Source organism: Parus major, chromosome 3 (assembly GCF_001522545.3).
Source record: "Parus major isolate Abel chromosome 3, Parus_major1.1, whole genome shotgun sequence".
In the NCBI taxonomy this organism is placed as follows: domain Eukaryota; kingdom Metazoa; phylum Chordata; class Aves; order Passeriformes; family Paridae; genus Parus; species Parus major.
In genome coordinates, this window is record NC_031770.1 from 81,509,728 (window position 1) to 81,537,243 (window position 27,516).

Consider the following 27,516-nt stretch of genomic DNA (forward strand, 5'->3'; position numbering starts at 1 on the left):
CTATGCTTTGACAGAAGGAAACCAGAAACATCAGCTAACAGAAGAAAGCAAGAAATTGCTGAGATATCTTGGAGGAGTAACCAGCATCATTGGTAAAATCTGTAGTGTACAGTTTCTCCTGTATGTGCTGTAGAAATTTGTAATGAATGTAAGTGTGGTGCTTTTAATGCTGCATGTACTGAAGAACTGAATTCTGTAAGGTGCTAGAATTGGCCTAAGTCACATGAATTGCTGGCATTTATGAGAATAAGCAAAGTAAAAAGACTTTCCTTTAAAACAACCCCAAAGAAAGATCTTGTCTTTGAAATTCACTGGGGGATGTTACTGGTTTGCAGAGAATGTTTCCTTAAGCATAATTTCAAAGATTGTCTCAAACATGAACTCAAGCCTGATAAGCAGGTGATATGCAAACAGAGCTCTTCTCAAGGATGAATCTCTCTTTAGTATAACTATTTTAAGGGTAGGCATAACCCCTAAGAATTCAAGATGAATTTGAAATCAGCAAGTTTAGAAGAAACCATACTGAAAGAATGGCTTAATTAAAGCAAGGCTGTAAACGAACATTGTTTGTTCAATTAAAGAAGCAGGTGCAGATTAAGTGAATTTACTTATATGCAAAATAGGGAAAACTAAAAGATAAAGAAGGTGAAACAATTTACATAAGGGGGAGCTGATTTAATAAAAGCCTAAGTGAAGCACCATCTGGATGAAGTTGCAGAAATTGTTGCATATCAAGGCAATTAAGAACTGCAGAACAGAAAAAAACCCTTACTGGCATGTGACAGACAAAAAAAAGCACAATCTAGGAAAGCTAGAAGTATATAGCTATAGAAGCAAAAAATCAATAAAACTTCTTTGAGTTCTAAAGGGAAACACATACATGGACAGCTGCTCAGGGAATGAAAACAAAAATAACGTCCTTTGCTTTTCCTGTATTTGTGCTTAGAATTTTGAATAATTAAAAATACTTTAAAACTCACCCTTTTTTCATTATTAAACTGAAACAGAGTAAGATGCTAATGCTAATGTAATCCTCTGATTTTATCTGACTGTAGTTTTTAATTACTTCTCTCCCAAGCTGATCACTGAGACAAGCACTTCAGGAAGGACCAGTGCTAAGTGTCCAGCCTGGAGGGAAGTCTCCTTTGCAGTGATACAGGTTGGGAGTGCCTGGCTGGAGAGCAGTTCTGCAGGCAAAGCCCTGGGGGCCCTGGTGCACAGTGAGCTGGCTGTGAGCCTGCAGTGCCCTGGCAGTGATGAGCACCAAAGGGTTGTGCCAGCAGGAGCACAGTTTAAGGGAAGGGAGTACCTCCCTCTAATCTGCACTCATTAATCTGCAGCTCTGCTACTGCCCATTTTGGGTCCCCAGTAAAAGATGCTGATAAACTGAAGTATTCAGCACAAGGCTGCTTGGGCATCTGTGCCACCAGGGGGTTAAGGGAGCTGGGCCTGATCAGCCTGCAAAAGAGATGGTTGAAGTGGGGCCTAACAGCAGCCTCCAGTGCCTATGGGAAAGATATCAGGGGGTCAGATCCAGGCTCTGTGTGGCAAAAAGACTTCAGACACCGATCATAAATGAATTAACTGTATACCAGTTCAGACTGCATACAAGAAAACATTTTTTCACCATAAAGATAGTCAAGCAAAAGAGCAGATCCAGGCTCTGTCCCGGAGAGTTTTCAATACCTGACAGAATACTGAAATAGCAACAGACAACATTGATTTAACCAACATTGATTTGATCCCACAGCTAATGCTGATTGAAGCAGGAAGTTGGACTAGAAACCTTGAGGTCTCCTGCGACTCAAATTTTCCTATGATCCTGTGAACATCAACTAATGTTGCACAACAGTAAACTACAAACTGTATCAGACAGTAATACATAGATAACTGAATTTAAAAAATAATATTACAGGATTAAAATAAGGTACAACTTCATTTTCACTGTTACCAACATATATAAGCAATACCTTGTAAAATCAGAAATTTAAAATCGTTACAACCAGATTATGAAAAGATTCCAAACTAAGGTTACAAAAACATTCTGAGACAGTCCACTTCAAAATCCCACCCACTCCTGCCATTTAGTAGGCATGCAAAACTCTTCAGGGAATAGAACAGTCAATGGAGCAGCACTAGAATAAAAATTTATTTTCCTCATCTGATATTTTTTCTATTTTTATAAAACGAGACACTCTACCACAAAATTATTTTTAAAACAGATAAAGACAGGCATGAAAGTCAGTCACCCAGAAAGCTACGAATGTGGCAGAACAACAAATTATAAAATCATAAACTGCTGTTAGGCTACTATAAATAAGCAATGCTAATTCAACCATATAAATATATAATTTAACTGTGTGTGCTTATATATACATTTGTTTTTATAAGGCTGAAGAATTTGCATTTGCAGAACAATAGTATTTTGCCAACATCTAAAGTACACGTATTTTCAAAAAAGGAAATGTTCAAGACAAAAGAAATATCCTTGAACTGTTAATTTTAAAACTCTAAGGGCAAATCATATAAAACATGCTCCAGAGAACAATGACAGGTCAGACAAAGTTATTTTCAGTGTTTCCTATTTAAGTGAGATGTTATGCTTAGCACATCGGACCTTGAGATTGTTCTTTTGAGACATCCAATAGTCTGCACTTGGTAAAGAGCACTTTCTCTGGATTTGGTATTCCTCTCTGGGGGCCAGACAGATAAAACTTGGATGTGGTCATACCTACTTAGTAAGTACTTGAAGGCTTAGTTTAAACCTGTGGGCAGGTTTCTTGTATTTCTGGTTGCAAATGCTCCAGGGACTGTCTCAGTCATCCTGGTAATTTCAAAATGAGACATTGGTGTTTACTTAAATTACATCTAGTAGTCATTGCATAAGAGCAGGGATTTAAACTTAGGATTTCCTACTCTAAAACATATAAGGTATCACAAATGTGGGGCTTAGTTTTCAGATTAAGACACCTAAATGCGGGTTTGTGGTGGCAAATTGCACACCTAAGCTCATCTTATCACCACTGTTCAGTTGTCTAAGCAGACACATTTAAGTGACAGTGCCACTAAAGATGCTTCGGGGTATCAGAATCATCTACATGAAGAGAGAAAATGTGACACAAGACTTTGAGAAGATCTGCAGTCCTTTGGGGTAGTAGCTAGCTACCCAGACCAAAACACTTGGTTACTTTGCAAGTGTTTCACAGATTAGATATCTCAACCACATGGAGACATCAAAATGTACAGGTCTACCTTTGTGCATTTTCATCTTGAGGCAAGTCTCCTCTTAGTGAAAAATCTCCAGGAAACAAGAGACAAAAATCTAGCAAGTATTCTGATTGCAGGGGTTATTGCCCCCACCAAAGCTGAGGTTTTCATTAATGTGGTTCACTGCCCTATTTAATTCTACACTAAGCAGATCAAGAGAGCCCAGCTGACCAGTTAACAGCACTTTTGTGGAGAGGTGAGTGTGTGCCTAGATTGGTGCAATGGCATTGCAAAGGGAACTCTCAATCTGCCTCAACCCTTTCAAAACTGTGAAACTGTTCCAAATCCCTGTCAGAGCATAAGTGCCATGTAGTTGTGTCATCCCTGGATACAAAATCTTGTCTTTCTGTATGCTGTGAAAAAAAAATAAATTCAAAAATCATGTCTCAAGTGAGCAGTTACTTCAAAATTCACCGAGGATGAATATATTTCCTAAAATATCCATTGTTTTTCCAGTGACTTAGATAACTTACTGGTGAGGAAGTGCTACGATCTGCAAAGAGGAAAATATGTGTCACTTTTTGCCTGAGCTGCTTTACTAACAACAAAAATACTTTTTGCCAATTGATGAGCACATAGGGTGTGCAATCTGCGGTTGAAACTTTTCTTTCACACAACAGGCTTGAAACAATATACAATTTGCCATTATATAGATGCCTGTATCTTTCTGCATTTTGTGTCTTTTGCTTACATACTATATTTGAATGAAGCTTTTTAAAAAAAAAATTAAAATGAAAATTATTATATCAATTAGATAATTGTTCATTTTGTTTATTCCTCTCCTGTCTGTTTTTGCAATCATGCTTTCAGTGCTGTGGAGGAAGAAGGAAGAACTGATCCTCCACCAGAATGAAACAAACAAACAAGTAAAGCAGCAACAAGAAGGGCACAGTAGTTCCTGAGTGGCTACCAGACTTACAAACTGATGCATTTTCTTTAGTTCGGCTAAACTTATCTGATTTTTCTCACGTGACTAGTCAGGAACACTTGTTTTGCAAATCAAACATTTCTGTTGGAAGAAAGCTAGAAAAAGGAATTAAACAAATGTTACCATATGACATATCGAAGAGGAAGTTTAAGAAACACAACAGGGACCAGTGTCTTAACTAAGAAACACTTTCTGGGAAGCCAGTTCACCATCAAAGCAACCTGCTTTCTAAATAACAATGTAATTTACATATATATAAAGCAAAGGTTTATTAAAAAAGAAATGCATTCAAATTAACAAGACAGTGGTGTTTCAGAGAGTTTTCCTGACATAAAAATTGAGCTGACAAGTTCAAGGGGAAGGAAAAGGACTAATGCTCAAAATGTTTTGTATTTATAATGAATATAGCTTTCTAGAAGACATTAAAAAATGTTGTTTATCTAATAGAAAAAAGAGCAATTCATCATAATAGTTATCCTTTAGATTTATGAAAGACTATGTTTTGGTTAAGATACTGTTGAGCTCACACTTTAAAGACCTTTAAAGATAATTTCCGTTAAATACGTTACTTTAATTATTACTATGAATATAATATCATCACACAGGAAAAAAACATTTAATATAATTTAATTAACACTAAATAAACATATTAAAGATAATATAAAAATATACCAAAGGGGATTTTATCAATATTCATTAATTTTGAACAGAAACATTTAAAGTAACTATTAAAGGACTTTCACTTCTTCAGAATTATCTCTGAAATCATTACTCAGTTCAGAGTGAAATAGGCCTGTTGTACCTCAACTTGTGCTAACACAAGTAAAGCCAAGCAGTTTACAATGAATGTAAGAAAGTTGTGAAACTGAGCATGAGATTTTATTTTGCTCAAGTAACGACTCATTTGATTATCAGTAACAAAGTCTGTTCTGTAAGAATTTGTACTGATAACTTACCAAGTTTATTTTAAACATTTCTATTTCAGCCAACCAGACAATGATTCTAAATCACAGAGAAGCTATACAGCTCTTAAAGGAGAAGCATCCTAACTTGGAAGCTCTACATATGTATAGTGACTGTATTTTAAAGTTCGTAGTGTTTATTTTAAACAGCACCTGAAACAACTATTTTTGTTCCATTTTCACTGTGTGCACAAACCCCAACACAGTGTTTTCTATTACAAGAAACAGCATTTATTCAAAATAGTACCTAGATTATTATATTTTTTTACACTCAGAATTGGAAATAAATTGTGTTATCTCTGAAACTGCTGTATAGAATAGTAGTTTAAAGTAAATGTTTTCCAAAAAGGGCAATATCCCTGTCTTTTCCAATGCAATCCCACAACAAAAGCACAGTTAAAAAGTAGGCTACTTGTTTTAATCAACTTGCATTCGACCTGAGTCCAAAAGAACACTCACTCTCCACAAATATAAAGAAAACAACGGGAATTCATCTGAGAGATGAAGAATAATTTGATCAAGGTTCTTCAGAAATTTGATTTTTTCTTCTTCTCCATAGTCTGGGTTTGAAATGTTACTTTCTTCTGTCTCATTTTGAAGCAGCTGTTCCAGAATCATGCACAAAAGAAAAATATTCTCATACTGGGTGATGTCATACACAGACTGGACCTGGGAATACAGAAAAATCAGTACATAAGTAGAGTGTGAAAACATTTCTGCAACCTAACATCTCAGATGACAGTTTAAGGAATACTGCTAAAATCTGCAGTATTATTTATATAATCAGGAAACATATACATTCAGTATGATTTCTTCTAAAAAATGTTTTCCTTTTTGTCGTGACAGTCAAACAACTAACACTGCACCAAACTACCAAATGAAAAGTCTACATAACCTCCTCTTCATGAGAGAGTTTGCTTTACCTAATTATCCACAGGCTGTGACATACTATAGTGATGTAAAGAAAAATAACTACAATGACAGCTTTGTTTGTTTTGGGCATATAATTAGAATCGGTGGATTTCTGTTTTCTAAGAAATAAAATAACGAGCAAAAAAGAATTTTTTACTCCTAAATATAGACACTCATCTATTCAAGTGATACCTCCAGAAAGCAAATTAAAAGTCCAAATTCTCAATCTCAATAGAAAATTCACAAGCCAGTTCTGAGCCACTTAAAGAGGAATATTCAGTTCGTCAAATAAGCTGTAACAAGGACACTGACCAAACTAAAAAATTTTTAGAAGTCTTACAGCTTTATCCTATATAAATTTACCTGTCCTGTATTTAGAAACTGTAATTTTACACAGAAGCTTTCTGTACATAGGAAACAACTGTAACATACAAACTTAAACCTTGGAGAATTGTCTCTCTAGAATGAAATTTTGTGTCTTTAACAGCAAAATCTACCAATATTATGATATTGTATATACTGCATATATATAATATACTGTATATTATGTACTGTATATATACCTATACATGACCTTGTTCTGCAAAAGGCTGCAATTACTGTAGGTGGATGACCAGAACTGGAAGGTAAAATCATAGCTGCTAGAAAACTAATTATGTATTTTAGAAAATGGACCAATAGCTCTAGCAAATCTAAAGACCTGTTTAGACCTGTGGTACAAAGTCAGATGGGTCAAAGCTTCAACATGGGTCTATGAAAGTGCATCAAATCATTTCACTCAGTCTAGATTACATACTGTAAGACTTTCCAAAGTGTGAAGTCTATTATACAATCATTGGTTTTACAAAAAATGTAACTTATTTTGGTTCCCCTAGAGTCTAAGAAAAAGACAGCATTTTACCTTCTCCAGCTAAAACTGAGGAAGATGTCAACTCATAGATTGCTAACTTTGCTTTCCTGAGATAGTAGTTATTAAACCTAAAATCTGTGTTGAAGCACCCTGGGGTAATGGTTTTCAGGTAGCCTCCCACTTCAGAGACAAAATTAAGACACCACAGCCACCCTACTGCAAAGCCTCAATGTAGCAAAAGAATATTGCTGTGTTTTCTAGATATCTTGAAATTCTAGAAATCTTTGTTTTGTTACTAAAACATATTATCCCAAGCCTTGCACACTCCTATTCTGTCCCTCTGGAACCTGGTAAGAAAAATGTACGGAAGTTCTATAATATTTTACAGTTACTGTAATTTGGAAATTAGATGAACAACATTAAAAGCAAAAAATCTTTGTTTGACTCACAAGTGTTGGCCTTGAAAATTCACTCCTTTTACATGAGTAATCAATATAAAATGTTTTAGAGAGGCAAATTACGTCACTTCACTTACTCCCATAACCTCAGGCTCTTCCATGCAGTTAAGCAATTGTGCTTGGGTCTTAAAAAGTGCACCTAATTGCAGCTTAGTATTCTAGCTGATTATGGATAATAGACTCCACAAGTTAACTAATTAGCTTCCTCTACAACTACTACTGTGTTAAAAGAAAATTGTTTTAATCACACAGAACTGACATTGAAGACAAAGGGTAAGTATGATGGCAAGGAGGAAGTATTTTTTGACACAATTATTTTTTTGGAGACAAATGCACTTTGAAATATTGCATTATATAACTGAGGGCGAAAAAATCAGTCTAGAACATTTTCTGGCTCAAGGCTTACTATTAACCTTTCCAATCCATTTAATAATCTGAACAGAATGTGTCTGTTTCTTTTGTTAGATGTCTTCTGTAGCACTGATTGATGCAATTACTACCAATGCAAATTTATGCCACATAATTGGTAAAGGGATGCCTTTATTTATATCATACATCAATGTGTGTGAGTGGGTAGCTGTGCACATATGTGTACACAGCAGAAAGTTCAGAGAGTATGTCTATAAAGCATATCTATATATATTTACATATCTCTCTTTCTCTCTATATATGTATATATATATGCTGCTATTCCAGAATATTAATTATTAATTATATATTAATATCAACTTTAAGTAACTTTAACTCTGTTTTTCAGAATCAGTTTTAAGATAATCACTCTTACAAATCAGACAGGTAAGCAATATGGATTTTGGATGCTATGAGATCAGTCCTCATCAAATTTGCCTCACCAAGTACTTGGAAATGTGTTTTGTAGTAGTAGGCATTTTTCATGTACCTTAGTTTTTAATTTAACTTTTGAAACTATTTTCTTATTATGATTTCTCAATACAAATAAACTTTTGAGAACTAAATTATTTTTAAAAATATTATTTATATAAAATTAAGCTTTACATAAGATGGAAACAATGGCTACAAGGATTTCCTAGCTGGACCTGATGCTAATCAGAATTAATTGTATTTACATCACCAGGTTCAGAATACAAGAAGTGTCAAAATGTTTGGCTGAAATTAATTCTCCAAGCTTCTTCTACATTTCATGGTGACCACCTGGAAGTAGACACATATTTACTACACAATTTGAAAGCAGAGAAGAAGTTCTCTTACCTGTATAATGAAGAATCATTATAATGCTATCACAGTCAGTACTAATAAGCTAAAAGAACTGCTTTATTTCAGATCCCTGGACCTTTATTCCTCTTTGCAAAACAACAGATCAGGTGCCCCCAGATCAAATTCCAAGCTGCTGCTGTCTTACTGGACAGATTTGGAGTCTTGATAAACAGATTAGGAAACAGATTCCTAATTGCACTTAGAATATTTTTGGTTTCCTGCCTTAATGGTTTATGCACATTTATATAATTTATTCAAATGCCATTAGTATCAGCAATACAAAACAAGTAAAATAATTGAAGAATTCTCTACAATTCTTAAGTCATGTCACCAGCCACAAGTCATATTTCCAGTGACACAGTCTGTTGGGCCTGGAATTTCCACATGCAGAAGGCTCATGACACTTTCTGAGTATAAGCAGGTAAGTTTTATTCCTTTTACATCTCAAAGGATGTACAGGACAAAAACAATGCTTTACCAGTGCAAACAAAAATTAGATGAAAGAGAGTATATTTATGGCAACTGCTTCTATAGAGCTCAGATGTCTGTGTACACAACACCTGTATGCTCTTTGGAATATTGGAGGAATGGCACTAACATGAGGAAACTTCTTGTTTTGGTTTAGAAAAGAGGATTATTTAAATGCTGGAACTTCTGACAAAATTAAAACAATTAAAATTAATTTTGAAGCATCATTATGTTTGATTACAGACAAAAAGCTTCCCTCCTTTTCTATCTCTATAATTTAGTTAACATCTATTTAGGCTTTTTATGTCCTATGGCAATACCAAGTTTAAATATATGTTTCAACAAGTAATTCTATACAACAAAATGCTACTTAAAACACTGACATAGGGAACATGTCCTGACATGTGGAAAGATGAGTGTTCATTTAGAAAATTATAAAATTGACACTTCTAGATATTTTAGCAGAAAAGTATTCTGCCTAGATCTCCCAATCCTAACATAGCCTAACAGTTTTGTTTCTTGTAATTTTTTTTTACGAGTTTTGCCTCTTCCATTTCTTGGAAAACCTCTGCTATTCAGCAGGGATATAACTTTTCATGCTAGCAAAGCATCCTTTCTATGTATCAAGAAATTCTAAGTAAAATTTCACTGAAACATCAAGTGTTAAAAGGTAGTATTTCTCCTCTTTTACATGCGTATTTTTCAGAGAAGCATAAAGGGTAGACTGAAATACACAAGAACTGCTGCAGCTTGGCTAGTTTTGCCTTCCAATGAAAGCACAGGCAGCAGGAATTGCAGCAGCTTCAGCTGCTTGGCTGTGACTACTTAAGGAGCATGAAGGATAGAACACAACCAAATCTGCCATTTAGCCATTTCCAGGAAAAATCCCTCATGGCCTGTCTGTCCCCTCTTCAGGCAAGGAAATGTAGAAAAAGTTTCTAGAAATTTAGAGAAGGTGGAAACAAGGAGCATACATTTCTCTTTACATAGTCTATATCAACAAACACCATCTCAGCCAACAGTCCCTGTGCTCCCTTGTTTCTTTGTGGGTGGGTGCACGTACACATGCAGACTGAATTCTGGGCAAGAAGATTAAAATTCATGGGCTAGGAGGCCACAGGGCAAGTGGAAGCTGATGTCCCACAGGAACATGGAACATGGGACTTGTCTACCACTTGAAAATGTCTGAAGAAAAGCAAGCCTGTTAAAAAATGTCTGAGCTTGATTTACGTGCTTCTACAGACGCACAGTCCTGGGTGTGCTGTTTAATTACTCCAACTCTTTTTTTTGTTGTTGGTTCATTTCATTTGCTGCCTTGGCTTTTTGGTGTTAAGAGGGGATACTCCATCTAGAACTAAGAGGCAGGTGACTGAGACTAAAGAATACTAAATGCAATCACTGATGCTCACATAAACTTACCTCTCTGTGCTCATGATGTCTGCATATGGGAGGGAGACTGAAATAGTTTTCTGCATTTTAACACTACAGTTCTAATGAGTATATAACTACAAAAGTTCCCAAATGGAGCAATAGTTGAGAGCATACCTTTTAAGAAAAATGTTTCTAAATCAGCATAATGAAAAAGAAGAAAAATGTGACTGACTGGCTCTAGTGACTGACTCAATCAACAATTGTTCACTATTTGGTAAATTTTGTGTTTACGAAGGGAATCTAAGTTTTCAGTGAAAAATCTAAGTTTTCAGTAGAATCAACACTGTTTTACTCTACTCATCCAGTCTAGGTTGGAGGTTAATGGAAATATGTTTCAAGAATCACTGAATTGTTTACTCAAGTCAATACATTCTCATTTTATGAATAAAGAAGATTAATTCTCACTGTGAATTCTCTACTAGACCCTTCAGTTTTCCTTTGATAAATTCTTTCCAGGTTACTTATTGATGTCTTCAAGTGCTAAATATTAGAGAAACATTTTTCAGGGTACAGTTAAGAACATTTTCATAATAGGAATTTTATTTCAAAACAAGACAGAAATCTTCTTAACTGGATATTCTGCAAACATGTAAATAACCTCTGTTTGATCATTAAAATTTACAAACCCAACAATATGCACAGTACATGAAATTACAGTAGGATAAAAGAAATTACCTGTTATTGTTGTTTAGTGTTTAAATACCATGCAGATATGCATCTATAAAATATTTAAGGCAGACATGCATGGAAGTCTTTACTAGAAATCTTTTTTGTTCTGTTTCTAATACTACTGTGTTAAGGTAAAGGGTAATTACAAATGGTCATGATACAGGGTTCAGTTTTTGGCTGATTAGTATGTCTCTTTAGGAGCTTTTTGTTTTGTGATTTGAAATGCCTATTTCATGAACAACCCTCCCAATAATCATAATCCTCATAACCATGCCAATTTTTCACCTGCCAAGTAAGTTCAAACTGATATATGAACGCTTTCCGTATCTCAAGCAAAATTCACATAATATACAATTCCTTATTCAAATTTATATCTTACAGCCCAAATTTTCAAAATATTTTCATCTTTCATTCAATGGGTTTGGAAATTCTGTTTTTGTCTTTATTCATGCCGAGTATCACTTTATTCTCAAGTCGATCCCTAAGTTTCAGCTGTTCTGTTTGCAGATCAAGATGCAGAAATGGTTAAGGAATTACCAACATTTTAACATTTAAATTTCAGAGGAGAGACCATCAGCTAAACTCTTGGAACAATTTAATCTACATCATGTGCACTGACTAGTACTGAGTAAGATAGTGCCAACAACACTTTAGAAGTCCCAGACAGCCTCATGCTAGAAAGGTTTCAGAAGCAACAGTAAGAATGTTGCAAAAACAGTATCTGTCCAGACATAATTATTTGGCATACCCTGGAAAATACTTTTGATAGAATTTAAAGTGTTTGCTCTCTTTGCTATCTCCTAAGGGGAAGATACTTATCCCTGAGGCATCTATGCATTGTGCCTCTTCCACATATCACTTAGCACAGTCATCTGTTACTAGCCCTTAGTGTGACACACTGAATTACGAGAAAATCCCAAGACATCTTAAGCAATATTATTCTTATCTAGTAAAACAATTTCCACAACATATTGAAAAAAATTAAATATGTCAGCAGCAGAGCACTGACGTTTCCATTTTGGAGTAAGAATCACAACAATTGCCTTGCAAGTAACATAACAAAGACACAGAAAGCTTTAAAACCCAAATTCTAATCCTCTTTATCCTATTAAAGAAAGCTAAAATATAAGTCACAAAGCTATCTCATTTGGAGAGAACAGCCGAAAAGTATGCATCTGTGAACCTTCTTAGGATAATGGGAATTTATAAACACATTTTCTTCCAATCTACAAGGCATATACTTAAAATCTGACTTTTCACATGTACTTTTTTTTGAAATTTATTCTAAAATTATAAAAATTAATCCTTCACAAGTTGAAGCATGTGAAATATGTTGTTTGATTTTGGTTTTGTATTTTTTTAAAAAAAGAATCTGAAATAAAGATTGCAAATATATATATTGCAATGTATGTCCTTCCAAATAAAGTGGGCTACTTAAGAATATTTCTAACTTGAAAATGGAGTTATAGATCAGACAATCCCATGTAATTTCTATGAGGAGAAATCAATCAACAAACAATGTAATAAAATTTTTCAGTTATGAACACTTCAGTATTACAGAAAGCGCTTTTTTGCAGTTTGTATTTTTGGAGGACTTGCCTACTTTACAAGTATAAGAGTACTACATGAAATAACCACATATTTGAAATAATAGATGCTATTTGTTGACATAAGAAATTAAGCTCTCGTCCTGTGAGAATTGTTGTAAATACAGAAAGGTCAATGATCTAAGCAGGTCTTGAAAATATACATCATATATATAGCATTTTTATAGGTAGTAGGACACTAAGGCAGTAAGATTAAGTTTGAATAATAGCAATAATTAAAATTCCTCCATTAATTAAAAGCATGTCAGAAAACAATGGATTGCTGAAAAATACAGCTACATTAGTTTCAAAATATTTGATAGTTTACCTATTTTATAAAATGCACAAGAAGCTCTGAAAATAAATAGCAATCACTTTGCTTTTTAGTGACTCTAGTACTGGGCAGGCAATCCTGATAATGAGATATAAACATTTTTTTGTACTGAATTATACTTCATTAATTTTTGAAAAGAAGTTTTCAACGTGCTTTTCATCTCATAAGGCTTTTTCTTTCCTAAAAGCATGATAACTTTGCCTCACATAGAGCTTGACTCCCTAAAATTATCTCTTCCAATGCTAGGGATGGAAAAATCAACAGAACCTAGCAAGTGGCAGATGGCTGGTCCAAGAATAAACCAAACAGAAGGCTGTCACAGAACGTGCCCTTAAATTGCTTGCCACAGGACACTGTGAAAGCTGAAAGCTTGTATGGGGTGAAAGAAAAGTAAACAGTTCCATGACAGCGAAATCCATGGACACATGTAAAAACAATCAATTGCTCTTCACCTGGAATAGAACGAATAGATGGATACTGGGAGAATGTTCTTGAAAACATCTCCAAACTCCTCTGAACATTTAAAGTAAGCACTGTCAGAGGCAGAATGACCATTCCCATGTTTTTCTATCTCCCAGTTAAATTCACTGTCCCACCCTCTACCAATTTTAAGTTATTTCAGAGAAGAAAATCGTCCTTTTTTTCATTTGCAGCTCTGGAAGCTTGCAACCAGTGGCTCTACATGCATCCCTTAATTTTCAATGAGATCAGTCCTTGCTCCAAAACCAGAGACAGAATTCACCACTCCAGTTTCAAAATCACAAAGAAAAATAGCCCAAACAGAAGCAAACCTAAGTGGTTTTGGACTAATTGTCAACAAATGTGTGCCTGATGCTTGTATTTATCTGCTACAAAAGAAAACAGAAAATCCAGGAATACAACAACACAAAACTGTTAAGAAGGAGCAAGAGGAGCGATTCTAGGCATTTCCAGTGTAAGGAAAAGGACAAACCTGGTTGGAACACAAGCTTAATGTTTGTAAGAAAAAGAAGTTGACCTCTGCTCCCTGAATCCCTTTCATCTAAGGAATCAAAGTCTCTGTATACTTTTAATAAAAAAATGATACTGCTAAAGAAGATGTTTCCTTCTAATTACGCAGTTATTTTTCCTCTTCCGTAATTAGAGGCTTAATATTCTATAACTGTTCAAGGCAATATTTAACTTAATATTTAACCAACCTTTGTCTTTGAATTAGGAAGAAGTGTTTTAGCTATCTATTATCTTTCCTCTTGTTTTAGATAAAAATCTTATATTTATTGTATAGATATAAAGTTTTCAGGAATGTGTTAGTATTTCACATATATACAATGTTTTCCCAAACTATTTTCCTAAAATGGATTAATGTTTCCCTTAGATACAACTAAAACAAGACAACAATGGTTCTTAAGTGATTCTACCATCTGTCTTAGACACCCACTTTCCACTACAATTATATCACCAAATCCCGTAACAACCTCTGAATTTTCAAAGAATACCATGAGAGTCTTCCAAACATTAACTCTAAAACTCAAGAGAAATGGGAGACATGGAAGACTCAAGAGATACAATTCCATAAAAAATTGACAGGGTTAACAGGCAGTACTGTTTTTCTTATTTATTGTATTTAAAACTATGTGGAATATGTATGCAGAATAAATCTTGAGTGGGTTAATCAAATCTAACAATACTAAAATATTGCTTATTCAGCTAAAGGATGTAAGAAATTACACATTCAACATATTCAATTGAAAATCACACAAAATATAAAATGTCATGAAATCATGAGAACACCACAATGTATCTAAAAGTTTGCATCATACATGGATCAAAACTTAATTTTGGAAGGAATTAGACCTTTTGACTAAAAACATAACAAAACAGAAAATGGAACAGATTGCTACCTACAATCTTTTTAGGCTTTAGAGGAACCAGATGGGTACTACTGTAAGCAAATATGGTTTTGTATTCAAATTTTACTTTTCCATTAGTTATCTGCTAGACTCTTCTGGAAAGATCCAAAATGAGAAGCTGTCTAGACAACTTCACTTTTAGAAATTGTTTGTTTGTTTCAACTGTTTTAGCAGCACAGTAGGGTAAAAACACAGAGTTCCAGAGCAGCAGTTTACAATGTCTGAGTGTCACGGTTCTGGAAAGCAGTGATAGACAGTTCAAGATTGGCCCTCTACAGTTCAGCATGCCAAGCACTAAGTCTAAAGCCAGTTACACTTCAGAAGATCCTTTTGAAATTGAAAATCTTCTGTAACTTGTGTGAAAATTGCAGCATCCTGACAAGGGGAAAAAAAAGCAGAGTAAACTTGAAAGGGATTAAATTCTAAATTAACCATCAAAAGCCAACTAGTTTTTCTAGCTTTGAAGGAGAAAATGTAAGAAATATAGAGGAAGGATTATGTACAGGAAAATGCTTAGAATTCTAAAACTTATGAAATCAGGTGAAACAAATAATGAAAGAATTACTGAAGAAAGTTCTGTGCTCTGAGTACTCTTATATAGTGAAATTTACTAGGTCATACCAAGTTGAAGGGTTTCCTTTTCACAAAATCAGAATAGTTTGACTCCCATTTGAAGTAGTCTGGGGAAAGTTGTCTGCTATGCAATTAGAGTTTCTACATGGCAAACCTGTCACCAGGACGATTCTGTAAATCTCAAATATGTAGTCTGACAAGGGTACAACTGGCCTTAACTAAAGGAAAATGTCTTCAAGAGTGCAGAGTCAAGCCAAAATTTGGATGTACAGCATTTTCAGTGAGCACAGAATTGTTTATAGCAGGCCACATTTCTTGTGCTAGAAGGATAGAAAGGAATCTGGGAATGAAAGGGTTGGAAATGACCTAGAGGAAAACTAGGAAGGTTTACATATGGCAAGAGAAGCATGTGATTTTTCACTCTGGTATAATTTCTTATGCCAATGCTTCAACACAGCTCAGTAAAACTAACTAGAACTGAAAAGAAGTGGGAAACTACAGACTTTTTACTCTTCACAGAATCTGTTTGAAGGATAATGTTTTGAGATTGAATTGGGTACATTAGAGCTGAATACCCTAGTAAAAATACAGATGATTTTATCAAATGGCTTTGCTAAGACAAATATTTAGGAAAAGCTAAAAATAAGCAGACTCTTTTGCACTGAGTCACCAAAAAGGGGGCTATTCCAACCAAACTACAGAGATATTATAGAAGTTTAAAGCAATTAAATTTGAATCAGAAGCATTAATTCTGGAAAAAAAAATACAACCAGAGAAAAACTAACCCAACTGGAGCTCAAAGTACATTCAAAGTCAAAAAGGATCTGAATGAAGCCCAGTGGAAGAACACTTGACTTGAGAAACCTAGAAGACAATGCTGTAGGTAAATGGCTGAGGTGTCTGGTGAGTCTGTTACAGAAAGACGACATAAATGTAGGGGCCCATATGGGACCCCAATAACAGTCAGTAAGATAAAGTTTCCAGAAACAGACTGTCACTCATGTGACAGCTGAATAAAAGGAATGTCATTGTACTGAAGAAAACCAGAGAAACACCAGGGAATACCATAAACAATGGCAGCAAAAGAGCAGGGATGCTACTGGAAGTCAAGAACATGTTCTTGTTGGAACTGAATTTCAGAATGGCTTGGGTTGGAAGGGACCTTAAAGATATTCTAATCCTATTTTTTTATATAAAAAGGAGGTGAAATCTACCTTTCAGCTAAGGCTGTGATTTCCTCTGATGGCCTGAAACAATGATAATATTACATGAATTACATTTGAAAACCTCTCCTATCTTCCTTAGCAATTCAAAACTGGTTTGCCATTTCTTTCCATGCTGTACTCCCATCACCATCCTTCTGGTTTTTCTCTACTTTTTCCATCCCCCATCTCTAGAAAATAGAAGACAAATGTTCCACTGGCACAACCATGAGTCTGGGCCATATCTCTGATTTTGAAATCTGGAGAAAATACAATTTTTAAAAAAAATTGAACTTCCCACAAGAGCATGGAGAAAATGGAAGAATGGAAAATGAACAAATCTTCAAACTGAAAAAAAAGACGCAAAAGATGCAAAACATTCACTTCAAAACCATGGATGCTTTGAAGGGGACTGGACTAACAGAAAAATTAGCACTATGTAAAACTCTGCAAGCTGCTTCTATGGAAAGCAAAGTTTAAAAATGCAATTAGGATATGGTATTTACCAGAAGAATTTCAAGGTTTAATAGAGTTTCAAGAAGGTTACATAAAACAGTCCCTAACCCTCACCACCATTAAGACAGCGCATGACCTTTTGTGTAAAACAACAAACAGCATATACCTACCACAATTAAGGTAACCTACATTCAGTCAAGACTGTCAGAGAGGACTCTGGTCTTTTTGCAGCTGCCTGCACGCTTGTCAGGTTTGCTGTGCATCAGAATGCAATGTTACATACTACATTTTATTTATTAAAAAATTGGGCTGAAAAGGTTAGAAAAATGTTAACATTTCAGAAGATGACTAGCCTTTCAAAAAGATAGCTAAGCTTCTCTTTGGGATAGGTTTTTGGGTTTTTTTTAATTAAATGATCTGGAACAAGAAATAAAGCATGTTCATAACTTTGGACCAGATGTAAGAATTCAAAATACCTCTACATTATTTTAAAAACCACATTATTTACAATCAGGTAATAATTACCAGTAGGCAATACATAAAATTATTTAGCAAAGCTTTTTAACACAACTCTTTGCTGCAAATTTAATGCAATTTAACATAATTGCTTAATTTGTCAAGCAAAATTTAAATCCCTGTGAAAGATATTAAAAGATCATATTAACAAATCATACTAAATGCAGAAGCCACCTAGCTCTTCAAAATTGTTGCAGATGACTGCAGGAATGCATTAACAAAAACATGACAGAAAATCATTAGAGACCAACTCATTGAAAGAAGAAAGAAGAAACAAAATCAAATCCTATCAGAACTGAGGTACATAGATCATCTCTGGTATGCTGCAACTGACTCCCAGCAAATTTTTAGTTTTTAGAAGGTCTGGAATATCTAGCATAGCAATTGCACTATTACAAATGAGTGGAAGACATCAGCTGCAGTATAAAGAAACCCTCCTATTTTAATGTTCAAACTTGTTTTATAAAAATAAGTCACTATTCTTGTGTTTACGCTTTTGTGGAGAATATGTATGCAGAGGGAAAACTTCTGGGATAATACAGCAATTTGCAGACTGAACAAATAAGAAAGAGAAAACGGCTACATTTTTATGGCTCTAAGGTAGCCATGCAACACATTCTTTCAAGATTCCCTGATGACAGTGAATTAGCCAATAGGGAACTCATGCTCCGACTGCTTCTGCTACCGAAATTAACTCATTTAGATTGAATTAAGGTTCTTCTATGCCATATGGGCACATAGTCATTTCTTTAGCAAAGCCTTTAAGCTTTTCAGTCTGGAACGTAAAAATTTCTAATTTGGTTTTGTCCCAGTTTCATATCTCATCCTTAATACTCTGTATTTTATATTCCCTACTGGAGAGGGAGGAGATAGGATTATCACCATATAGAACTAGGGCTCATTAAATATTCTTTTTGGTTCTCAATCCTTTGGACAATAAGAATTTAAAGATTTTTACTTTCTTCACCCTAAAGGGTTAATTAGGCTCCTTCCACCTACTGTTCCCTCAGTGGGATCTTAGTCTAGTGTTCAGCAAGGTCAACATTGAACCATTACTACTCTGTTACTTTACTTTCCCATGAAACTTTCTTGACTGCTATAATCTCTTTCCAGAATAAAACACAACCTATTATTTGTTCCAAACACTTCTGTCCCCAGGTGACACAGGATTTAGCAACAAGAAGGAAATCCATTTTGGAGGTTTTTTCCCAACCCAATTTTTGAATGTCTGAGATTATATCAGAGTTATCAGCTCAAATACTCACGTGCAGATGAAGGAACTTAGTATCTTAATTTTAATTCCACTGTCTTTTAGGAAAAAAAAAAAAAAGGCAAAAATCTAAGCTGAAGAACCTTCCTTTCACTTATAGAAACTTGCATTTGTTTTTATGATCAGAAGAAAACTTCTTGTGTTGTGAAAGATCTTCATAAGCATCATTACCTGAAAGGCGCAAAGCTAACAGGAGTCCCAGGTGACAATATGGAAAAGTAAATGGAACCACTTCTGGCTGTGATAATACAAAATGTACACACAAAGATATAGAGTAAATGCAATTCTTAAAAAAAGAAATTATAGTCAAAAGTAGAAAAAGTAATAAATAATAAGAGGAATGTATTAGGCCTCTTGGGCTACTAAAATGTCAGAATAGGTATCTAATAAAACTTTTCTCAAATTAGGCTGTCATGTGGGTGATGCTAACACCATTATTTCAGTGGACTAAACTCTGGCTATATGTGTGGAACAGTGAAGATAGTGAAGATAGTGAACAGTGAAGATAAGCATGATCTACAGAACTGGATTCCTCTTAAATGTAATTGTTGTTAAGGCAAGGGATCTTAATACGGTTCTAAAATCTCCAGTGAAAAGAAACATCTCACCTACTCTATCATTTGAAAAAATGAAGTTACCCACAGGTAGATGACCCTAGGGAAAGGCATTTTGGTGGTTGGATAAGCAGCAGCCAGCCACGTTCCTCTTGCAGTCCAAAAGCATCGCACACAAGCTGGCTGCTAAACGGCCTCGTTCTTCGCTCTGTACTCCGGGAGATAGCCAGTCCAGATTTTACAGGTTACCGACTGACTCAATTCCGTACTCTGTGAGAAGTCCAGTCCTGGTTTTGCCTCCAACCGACTCACACTTGGAGGTGCTGCTTATGAAAACTCTACACCACCTTGATTGACAGGGAGCATCAACACAACCACTGCTGCCTATAGCATCCATAAGGAAATAAGTAAACCTCGAGTAAACCTTGGAGCAACAACTCTTGAAGACCTTACAAAAACATTGCCGAGGGAGGCCAGTATAGGCAGAACTTTAAATTTGCATAAATACCTTAATAACTATGTAGAGAAGCTGATGATGCAACTTCTAAATTCTAATGTCATGCTTCTGGTCTTACACCTAGAACTTAACTTTTATTCACATTTATATTCCACTTGTTACCATGAAGCCACAGAAATATCAACAAACCTCCTTCACCCAAATGAAATGAAAAGTAAATCAACCTATGGTGATTTTTTTGGTTTTGATTGATTGGTTGGTTGGTTTGGGGTTTTTTACTGGTTTTGCTTTGTTTTTGTTTAATTTACCTATTAATTACAGAGGTTGAAACTGGATATTTTTATGACTTTGCCAGACTTAAAATAGCCTTGTTAACAAAGAGATATTCTGGCCAGCATCTGGTGACAAAGGAAGAATTCTAGACATGGATGTACAGTGATTAAACCAGAATGGATGGCAGAACCTCAGGGATCAACCTGGGAAAAAACACATAGGCTCATCCCGGAAGCATACAGAGTACACACATGCTGAACAGTACAATACCCCCTCTTGACTTTCATGAGGATGTCAACTGATTTTCTAGAATTTGTGTTGCTTGTCCTATGCTCTCACTTAGTAAACAACTGAAAAAAGGAAGGAGGCAGAATCCCATGCTTGTGGGAAGTCAGAACTCACAAAAGCAAGTCAGTTGTGTCATCATGAGGAGCATAACAAGTCTGAAGAGACAGAGGCTTTGAAATACCACCAAATCCCCAAGCCAGCTGGTCTAGCCTGAAAGAATTCTTTCTTGTCTGAAAGAATTCAAGCAATTCCAAAGGTAGTTCTGATATACCACAATCTTTAAATAGTAACAATGAAAGTGATGCCAGACACAGCATATGCATCTCCTGCTGGTGTTGAAACACGGGACTGAAGACTTCTGAATAAAGTCAATGCCTTTTGCTGTCTTTCTCTGGCTTCATTTGAGGTGAATGACAAAGTTGCTACTAACAGCATAAATTGCACAAAACTTAGTGAATTTTTTTCCTTAACACTGAAAATAGGTAGTAGAGCCTAAAAAGTCAGCTTTCTGCCTTCACTCATCAGTTGGAAATCATCCTTGTTTGGGACAAACACCTTCCGTTTCACTGCTCTGTTTGAACATTAAGTTCATGTTGCCTGACTTAAGACACTGCCTTCTGATCAAGCAAAAGTGCACAACAGCAGAAAAGGTGAACTATATTTGGTGATTAGCAGGACTATAAGAATTGGGAGATTCAGTCAATAGAACATTCTTAAACCAATGTTTTCTCACCACACTTGTACCAGAAAATAAAAAGCTTAAGAGATCAGGTGGGTAATCCACATGCATTCCTTCTAAAACCAATCAGCATTCAAAGGTGGGAGATTATTGTGATGATGAAAATGATCTGATCATCCCATACTTGTCAGTGGGTGCCCCATTCTCCTTCTGAAAAACCAAAAGTTTTGGAATCATTCAGAAACACCAAGTGAGGGTATTTAAAAAAATATGTTTTTTAATTCTTTAGTACATTTAGGACTCATTTTTTAAAATTGCAGCATCTTCTGACAGTTTCTGAGAACAAGATACACATTAGAATCTCAGTATTTCCAGAATTTACTATTCTTACTCACCCTTTAGGATCCATTAGTTGTGGATCCTTAGAGAAGCACAAAGTATTGGCTGAAAATTCTGCCTTAGAGAAAAGCACATCTGCAGTGGTTATCAACAGCCCAAAGATAAAAGGTGGATTAGAGAAAGAAGAAAGTTTACAGAGAATTGGCTCATATGACAGGAATTTTTCTGGAATATTCACACAAAGAATGTAGCTAGAATGTTCTTGTGCAGGATCTGAAGATCAGGAAGAAAATATACTAGATATTATCTTTGAACAAAGGTGTATCTTTCTCAGATGCAACAATTTTTCTTACCTTCAAATTTCAATTTAGTTCTTGCACAATGATAAAGGGCAGGAAAAAAATAGTCAGTTTCTCTTCTTTGTATCATACACTGGTTTGTATTCTTACGTTGTAACTCTCATTTGTTTGCTCTTTAAGTTATAATCTTTTGTTCGCTCAGAATCATGGATTTTACAAGTTTCCAAACCTGTTGTGTTTATTCAAAACTCTTTCTAGTCTGTTATGTATTTTCTGAGAAGACATTATCATGTGACCAATTTTGCTGCCACTCATCATTTATATCTTATTTATCTTACAATCTTAATAAATATTTTAGAACAGTTGCTCTGCATTGAAACAATAGCTAAAACCCTATTTTCTGTACTTGTTTAATGACATTAAAGAACTAACTCTTGAGAGTTAAACAAAATAATCATTCATTACATTGATGAATAAAAAATTACAGTAACCGCAATCTTCAAATTTTAAATTTACAATAGCTAGCACCACCTTGCTACCTTAATTGATGAAAGAGTAATGACAAAATACTTGGAGTGGTTTTTAATTTGCTGCTCTTGCATGCAGTATGATTTATCTTAGGATTTAAAACTGTGCTTAATTGCATATTAAATGACGGCAATATGAGCAACAAGTTTTTATTAATATCACTGCCTGTCATATTTCATATTGAAAACAATCTACATTGGCTCACCTATGAATTGAACTTGTAACATAGGCCTACTTCACACTAAGTAGCACATTAGTATTCTACACAGACTGTAATTGCCATTCTACTGCTTTTATAATACTCGTGTTTTGAAATGCTCCCCTTGCATTTATATTAAAAGCATTTGAGAAGACAGTCACTGAGTGGTGGGAATAATTTTGCAGGAACCGAGGAACATTTTTAGATTTATTTTGACTTTGTTCATGACTGAAAGTATGTCTTTGGTATTTGTTTTTAAAAAAAGGTTAACTAATTCATGTACAGTGATTACTCCAGTAACTGCAGTATTCACTGGAGAGACAATCAAGATAAAAATTGTTTTAGAAAGATACAGCATGATAGTAACACGACTAGAGCATACTGACAGATGATTAAGAGACTAATGCAAATCTACAATCTCTTTTAAGAATGAACTCTGAATGTTAACATGGCTCAAAGGCAAATGAAAGAGGAGGAAATGCAATACAGATACAAATGATCTATAAGAAAATTAGAGTAACACAATACTTAAGGACAGTTTTGGTGAGAAACCGCGAGATAGCGAGATTGGGTGTCTCCAATTTAACGCTCCCACTGAAACCATGCTTGCTTGCTTCCCTCTACCTCTCCCCTTCAGAGTGTTAGAGAGAACTGGAGGCACAAAAGTTTAAGATCACGGTGGAGATAAGAGTAATAATTTACTGGAAATAGCAAGGAGATAAGAAAATGAACAGTAACAGCAACAATACTAATGACAGAGTGCACAAGATAGGGGAATGATTCACACAGAAACACGACTACCTGACTGCTCCCTCGCCACACCATGGAAAAGGAAGGAACCCCTTTCTCCTCAGAAGAGATGTTCTTCCTCTTGCCCCTGGCAATGACATGAGGTGATATAGAATAACCTCCTGCTCCTGGCCATGCCTCCTCCTGGCTACTGCAAAAATGAATCCTATCGTGGCTGGGATCAGGACACTGGGAAAATGTAATGTGTCTAACAGGAGACATCCTGTGCTGCTAACCCTTTCATGTTGTCCAACTGATGTGGAAGGCAACCCAAGTGTTTCTCCTGTTTATTTCCAGACCGGTTTTACTGTTTTTATTTATCAAATGTATATGTTATGTAAAGGGTACATCAAGTGCTTTGGTAAAGAATACAGTAAGCTGTGAAGAACAGCACAATCTGTTAGAAGTCTAAGTCAGCAAGTAGGCTATACAAATCCATCTCTTCACAAAAAAGTAATTCTTTGTAAGAAAATGAGACATCAAGAGAACTTTTATGTACTGACTTCACTTAAAAGGGCATATACAAATGTCCTTCTCATTTCCAACTTGAAATAAATGGTTTATGTGCTTCACTCTGGAAATCATTTAGGATTTGTAAACTGCAATACTGCAGGTGAGTTGCACAGAAAAACAAAATCTAAGATGCACCCTTTTCTTTAACTAACAGTACAAAAAATATCTGTTGGGTTTTTTTAATTAATACACAAATATGAATATTTACTAAAATTAGAAGAATAGCATTTTAGCTTACAAAAGTAGTCAGTCAAAAGTATGAAGTTCTAAAACTAGAAAAATCAACAGTCTTAAAGCAAACTGTGAAATAGTAGGGAAATATTACTAATAATCCAAAGCTAACAAAGTTGCAGAAAGATTTAAGAAAGCCAGCAAAACTGTTTGACAGCAAAAAGCCAAAAAATGACAGTGACCCACAAGCCCACTTTGAGCAATGCACCCTAACTAGGAAAACATATCTACTGCTCAGTCTCAAATATTACGTACAAGCAGGCCCACAGATTAGGCACCAGAAACAGTAAGGTGGTAAGAAATCAGTTAATTTTAGAATTTACAACAGAGTTTGGTTGTGTATTATGTGTAGCATTTCCTTTAGTTTGTGACATGTTATGGTTCTATTTTTGTGTGTCAAAATCAGACTGCTGAGAAGGCTGAGATTTTACAGAATCCATAGAATAATTAAAAAAAACAACTCCTTGCTTACTTAGAAATCAATTCTCAAAGGCTTTCTTTTTGCTGTGCTCATATCTTATTACCTAAGACATAACCTACCTAATTTGAAATTAATATCCATTCATTGGTATTTCTACAGAACTGCCCTTGAAGGGTTGGAAAGAGTAGGTAAAACCAAACTAAATTAACAGTCACATTTTTCCAAACATATTTTTACTTAAAGTTCTTACAGCAAAGATACAAAAAACAAAAACAAGAACAAAAAACCCAGAGAAGTAATTCTGCCTCTCTTAAAAAATAATTCCAAGTTCTTAAAGAAAAATCTGATGGATGTTTTGCACGACCAGTGTGATTGGGAAGGTGGTAACCTAACTATCCAATCCCTGGTCATTGTCAAGAATCTATAAATACTCGAGTCAGGAAAATAAAAAAAGCTTTATTCCCTATCATACATTGAACCATGTCCATGTGAATCATTCTGTGTCCTATAGCAACATCTGTCCAACTGAAAACCAAACAAACAAAACAACCACAAACCAGGAAAATCAAACCAAACAATCCCCAAAATAAACACTCCCCACCCCTCCCCAAATAAAAAAACAATATCCCAAAAGAAAGAACTTTAAAATAAAGTAAAAGTAAAGCCACAGATTACAAGAAAGATACCCTACTTAACGTAAGAAAATAAGTAGCTAGGAAAAGAACCCAAATCAGAAACAGTCCAGAATGTTTTCTACTCCAATCCTGAAGTAGAAGAAGAAAAGGACATTTCTATTCCATATAATAGTGTGAATGATACTATTAAAATCATCTGCAACAACCCAAGACTTCATTAGGAGATCTCACAAATTCCTCCCAGAGCATCTTTGCAGTATTACAATGAATATATGTCAAAACCCACATTAGAACATCAAACTTGTATATTAATCCTAGATCACTGCTTGGAAGATCTGTTTCAACAGAATAATGAATTTGTCAAAAAGGCAGTGGGGCCTGTCTGCTAGGGAATTTCCTTAATTCTGCTACAGTTATGAATTGACTGGAACACAGTTCTGGCCCCTACATTCACATTGAATGTTGTGGAAGTGCAAATTTTCTAGTGTAAAAAGCATTCTGTTCAATACAAACATAATACTTCATGGTTTGGACTGCAAATAAAGAATATCAAAGGAAGCAGACCTTTCTTCAACCCCAGAAAGTTCTCGGCACTAACAGATATTTGATTAAAGTACAAAAATATAATTTTACTTCTACATAGTTAATTGATTTTTAAATAGCATGAAGAAGTGGAAAAATAAAATTTATTATTATGGCTAATCATTTCAGGGACCATAATTATTTCTCAAACAGTATTTGTAAGATGCCAATTTATTTTAAGTATCAAGTATCACAGTTCACTGCTTATGCTCCTGGATACAATTGGCAACTAATATATCCCATCTATGTTTTATTTATTAGCTTAGCAGACAGATGTGCATTTGCTGAATTTCACATTAATTGCTAATATTTCCCTATAGCAACAAAGCCCTGAAGGTCTTGTTAGAAATATGTCAACTGAAACTGGAGTTCTGTTTCTGAGTTACATGCAAATGCTTTTACACTTTACTATTCAGACCTTGGAAGGAAAAAATCTTTTGCCAATGATGGTAACGATTATGATTGGATAAGAAAATTGTCCATATATCCCTGATATAAGGACAATTAAATTAATATACTTCAATTTCAACATAATTAAATCCATAAAAAATCCACAGGCTGCACTGTCAACTTAGTTTCATTACTACACTGATAGCTACAAAATTTCTGAAGGTCTTCTGAAAGTCAAATTTCACATGATGCATTTGACTGAAAATCCCGTGTCTTTTAAATTCCTACTGGAGAAACAGGTTCCTTAGGAATAAGTTGGTATTTTAGACTTGGCTTTAGATTTTTTTATTACTTTTTTAAAGTCTACTTTGGAATTTGGAACTTAGCATATGGAGGTAATTTACAAGTAAGATATTACCAATCAAATGGCTACATGCATGTTATCTTTGTCAGCGAAATTTCAGAACTCTGTCTTCTGCTGAGTCAATTGCAATTAAAAAAAAAAAAAAAAAAGGTATCTTGTGCACAGATTACAACAAAATTTGCCATGTTCATTTTATTCCAATTCTTATATGTGCAGAAATTCATTGGGAGCCATCACTTCTGCACACATGAACTGCACTCAGTTGCTCATAGAAAATTGAAATCTGCAAATGGATACTGATTAAGGGAAAAGAATAGTCACACTCTCTCCTAACACTGAACTGCTTATTTGAAGACAAAGTGGTTATGAGGAATGCATCTTTAAAGACAATACAACCAGCAAAAAACTGAGATTTTTTTGGCTGGAGAGGTGCTGTATGCAGAGTTAAAAACAATGTTGCATGCTGCTATTCTGACAGAATTTCTCATACTGCAACAGTCACAGTAGTCTGTGACAAAGTGTCTTTAAAGCTGACAGCAAAGATATTTAAAATGCCCAGCATTGGTTCCTCTGCCTTCACTTTACAAGCAGGAGGATCAATCAGGAAGCAGCTCAGGATGACGAAAGATGTGCCAGGGTGCCAAGTCAGCAAATGATCCTTTGGCTTGGCTCTCTGGCTTGGCAGCAGCTCTCCGGGGTGCTGTCCCATAGGACCAGAGACTGAAGGGCTACCAGGGTCACATGGAAAAGCAGGAGTCTGCCCAGTTACATCCCCTGTCATAGAAAGAACAGCTTTGCCATGGAAACTGTGCTATGAACTCTTCTATGTTTAGTACGTCTTATTTTGGATATATCTTTCTGGGGGTTGGGTTAAAACCAAAAATTTCTTCCCCATTCCAACAGTGTTAAGAATCAATAAGATTGAATTGCTGGAGTTATCTCAAATAACCTTTTCTTTGTATCCTGATAGC

The 27,516-nt window shown here is 35.1% G+C and overlaps 1 protein-coding gene across 1 annotated transcript in view; it reads right to left on the reverse strand.

The window, feature by feature from the left end:
* Positions 1 to 1,187: 1,187 nt before the first annotated feature.
* The window catches only part of MEI4 (meiotic double-stranded break formation protein 4), a 71,060-nt gene continuing 44,731 nt past the window's right edge, over positions 1,188 to 27,516 (reverse strand). The window contains exon 5 of the mRNA XM_015621532.3: positions 1,188 to 5,826. Coding sequence (XP_015477018.1) covers positions 5,575 to 5,826 — 252 coding nt within the window. The 3' untranslated portion in view covers positions 1,188 to 5,574. The remainder of the gene's footprint in view (positions 5,827 to 27,516) is intronic.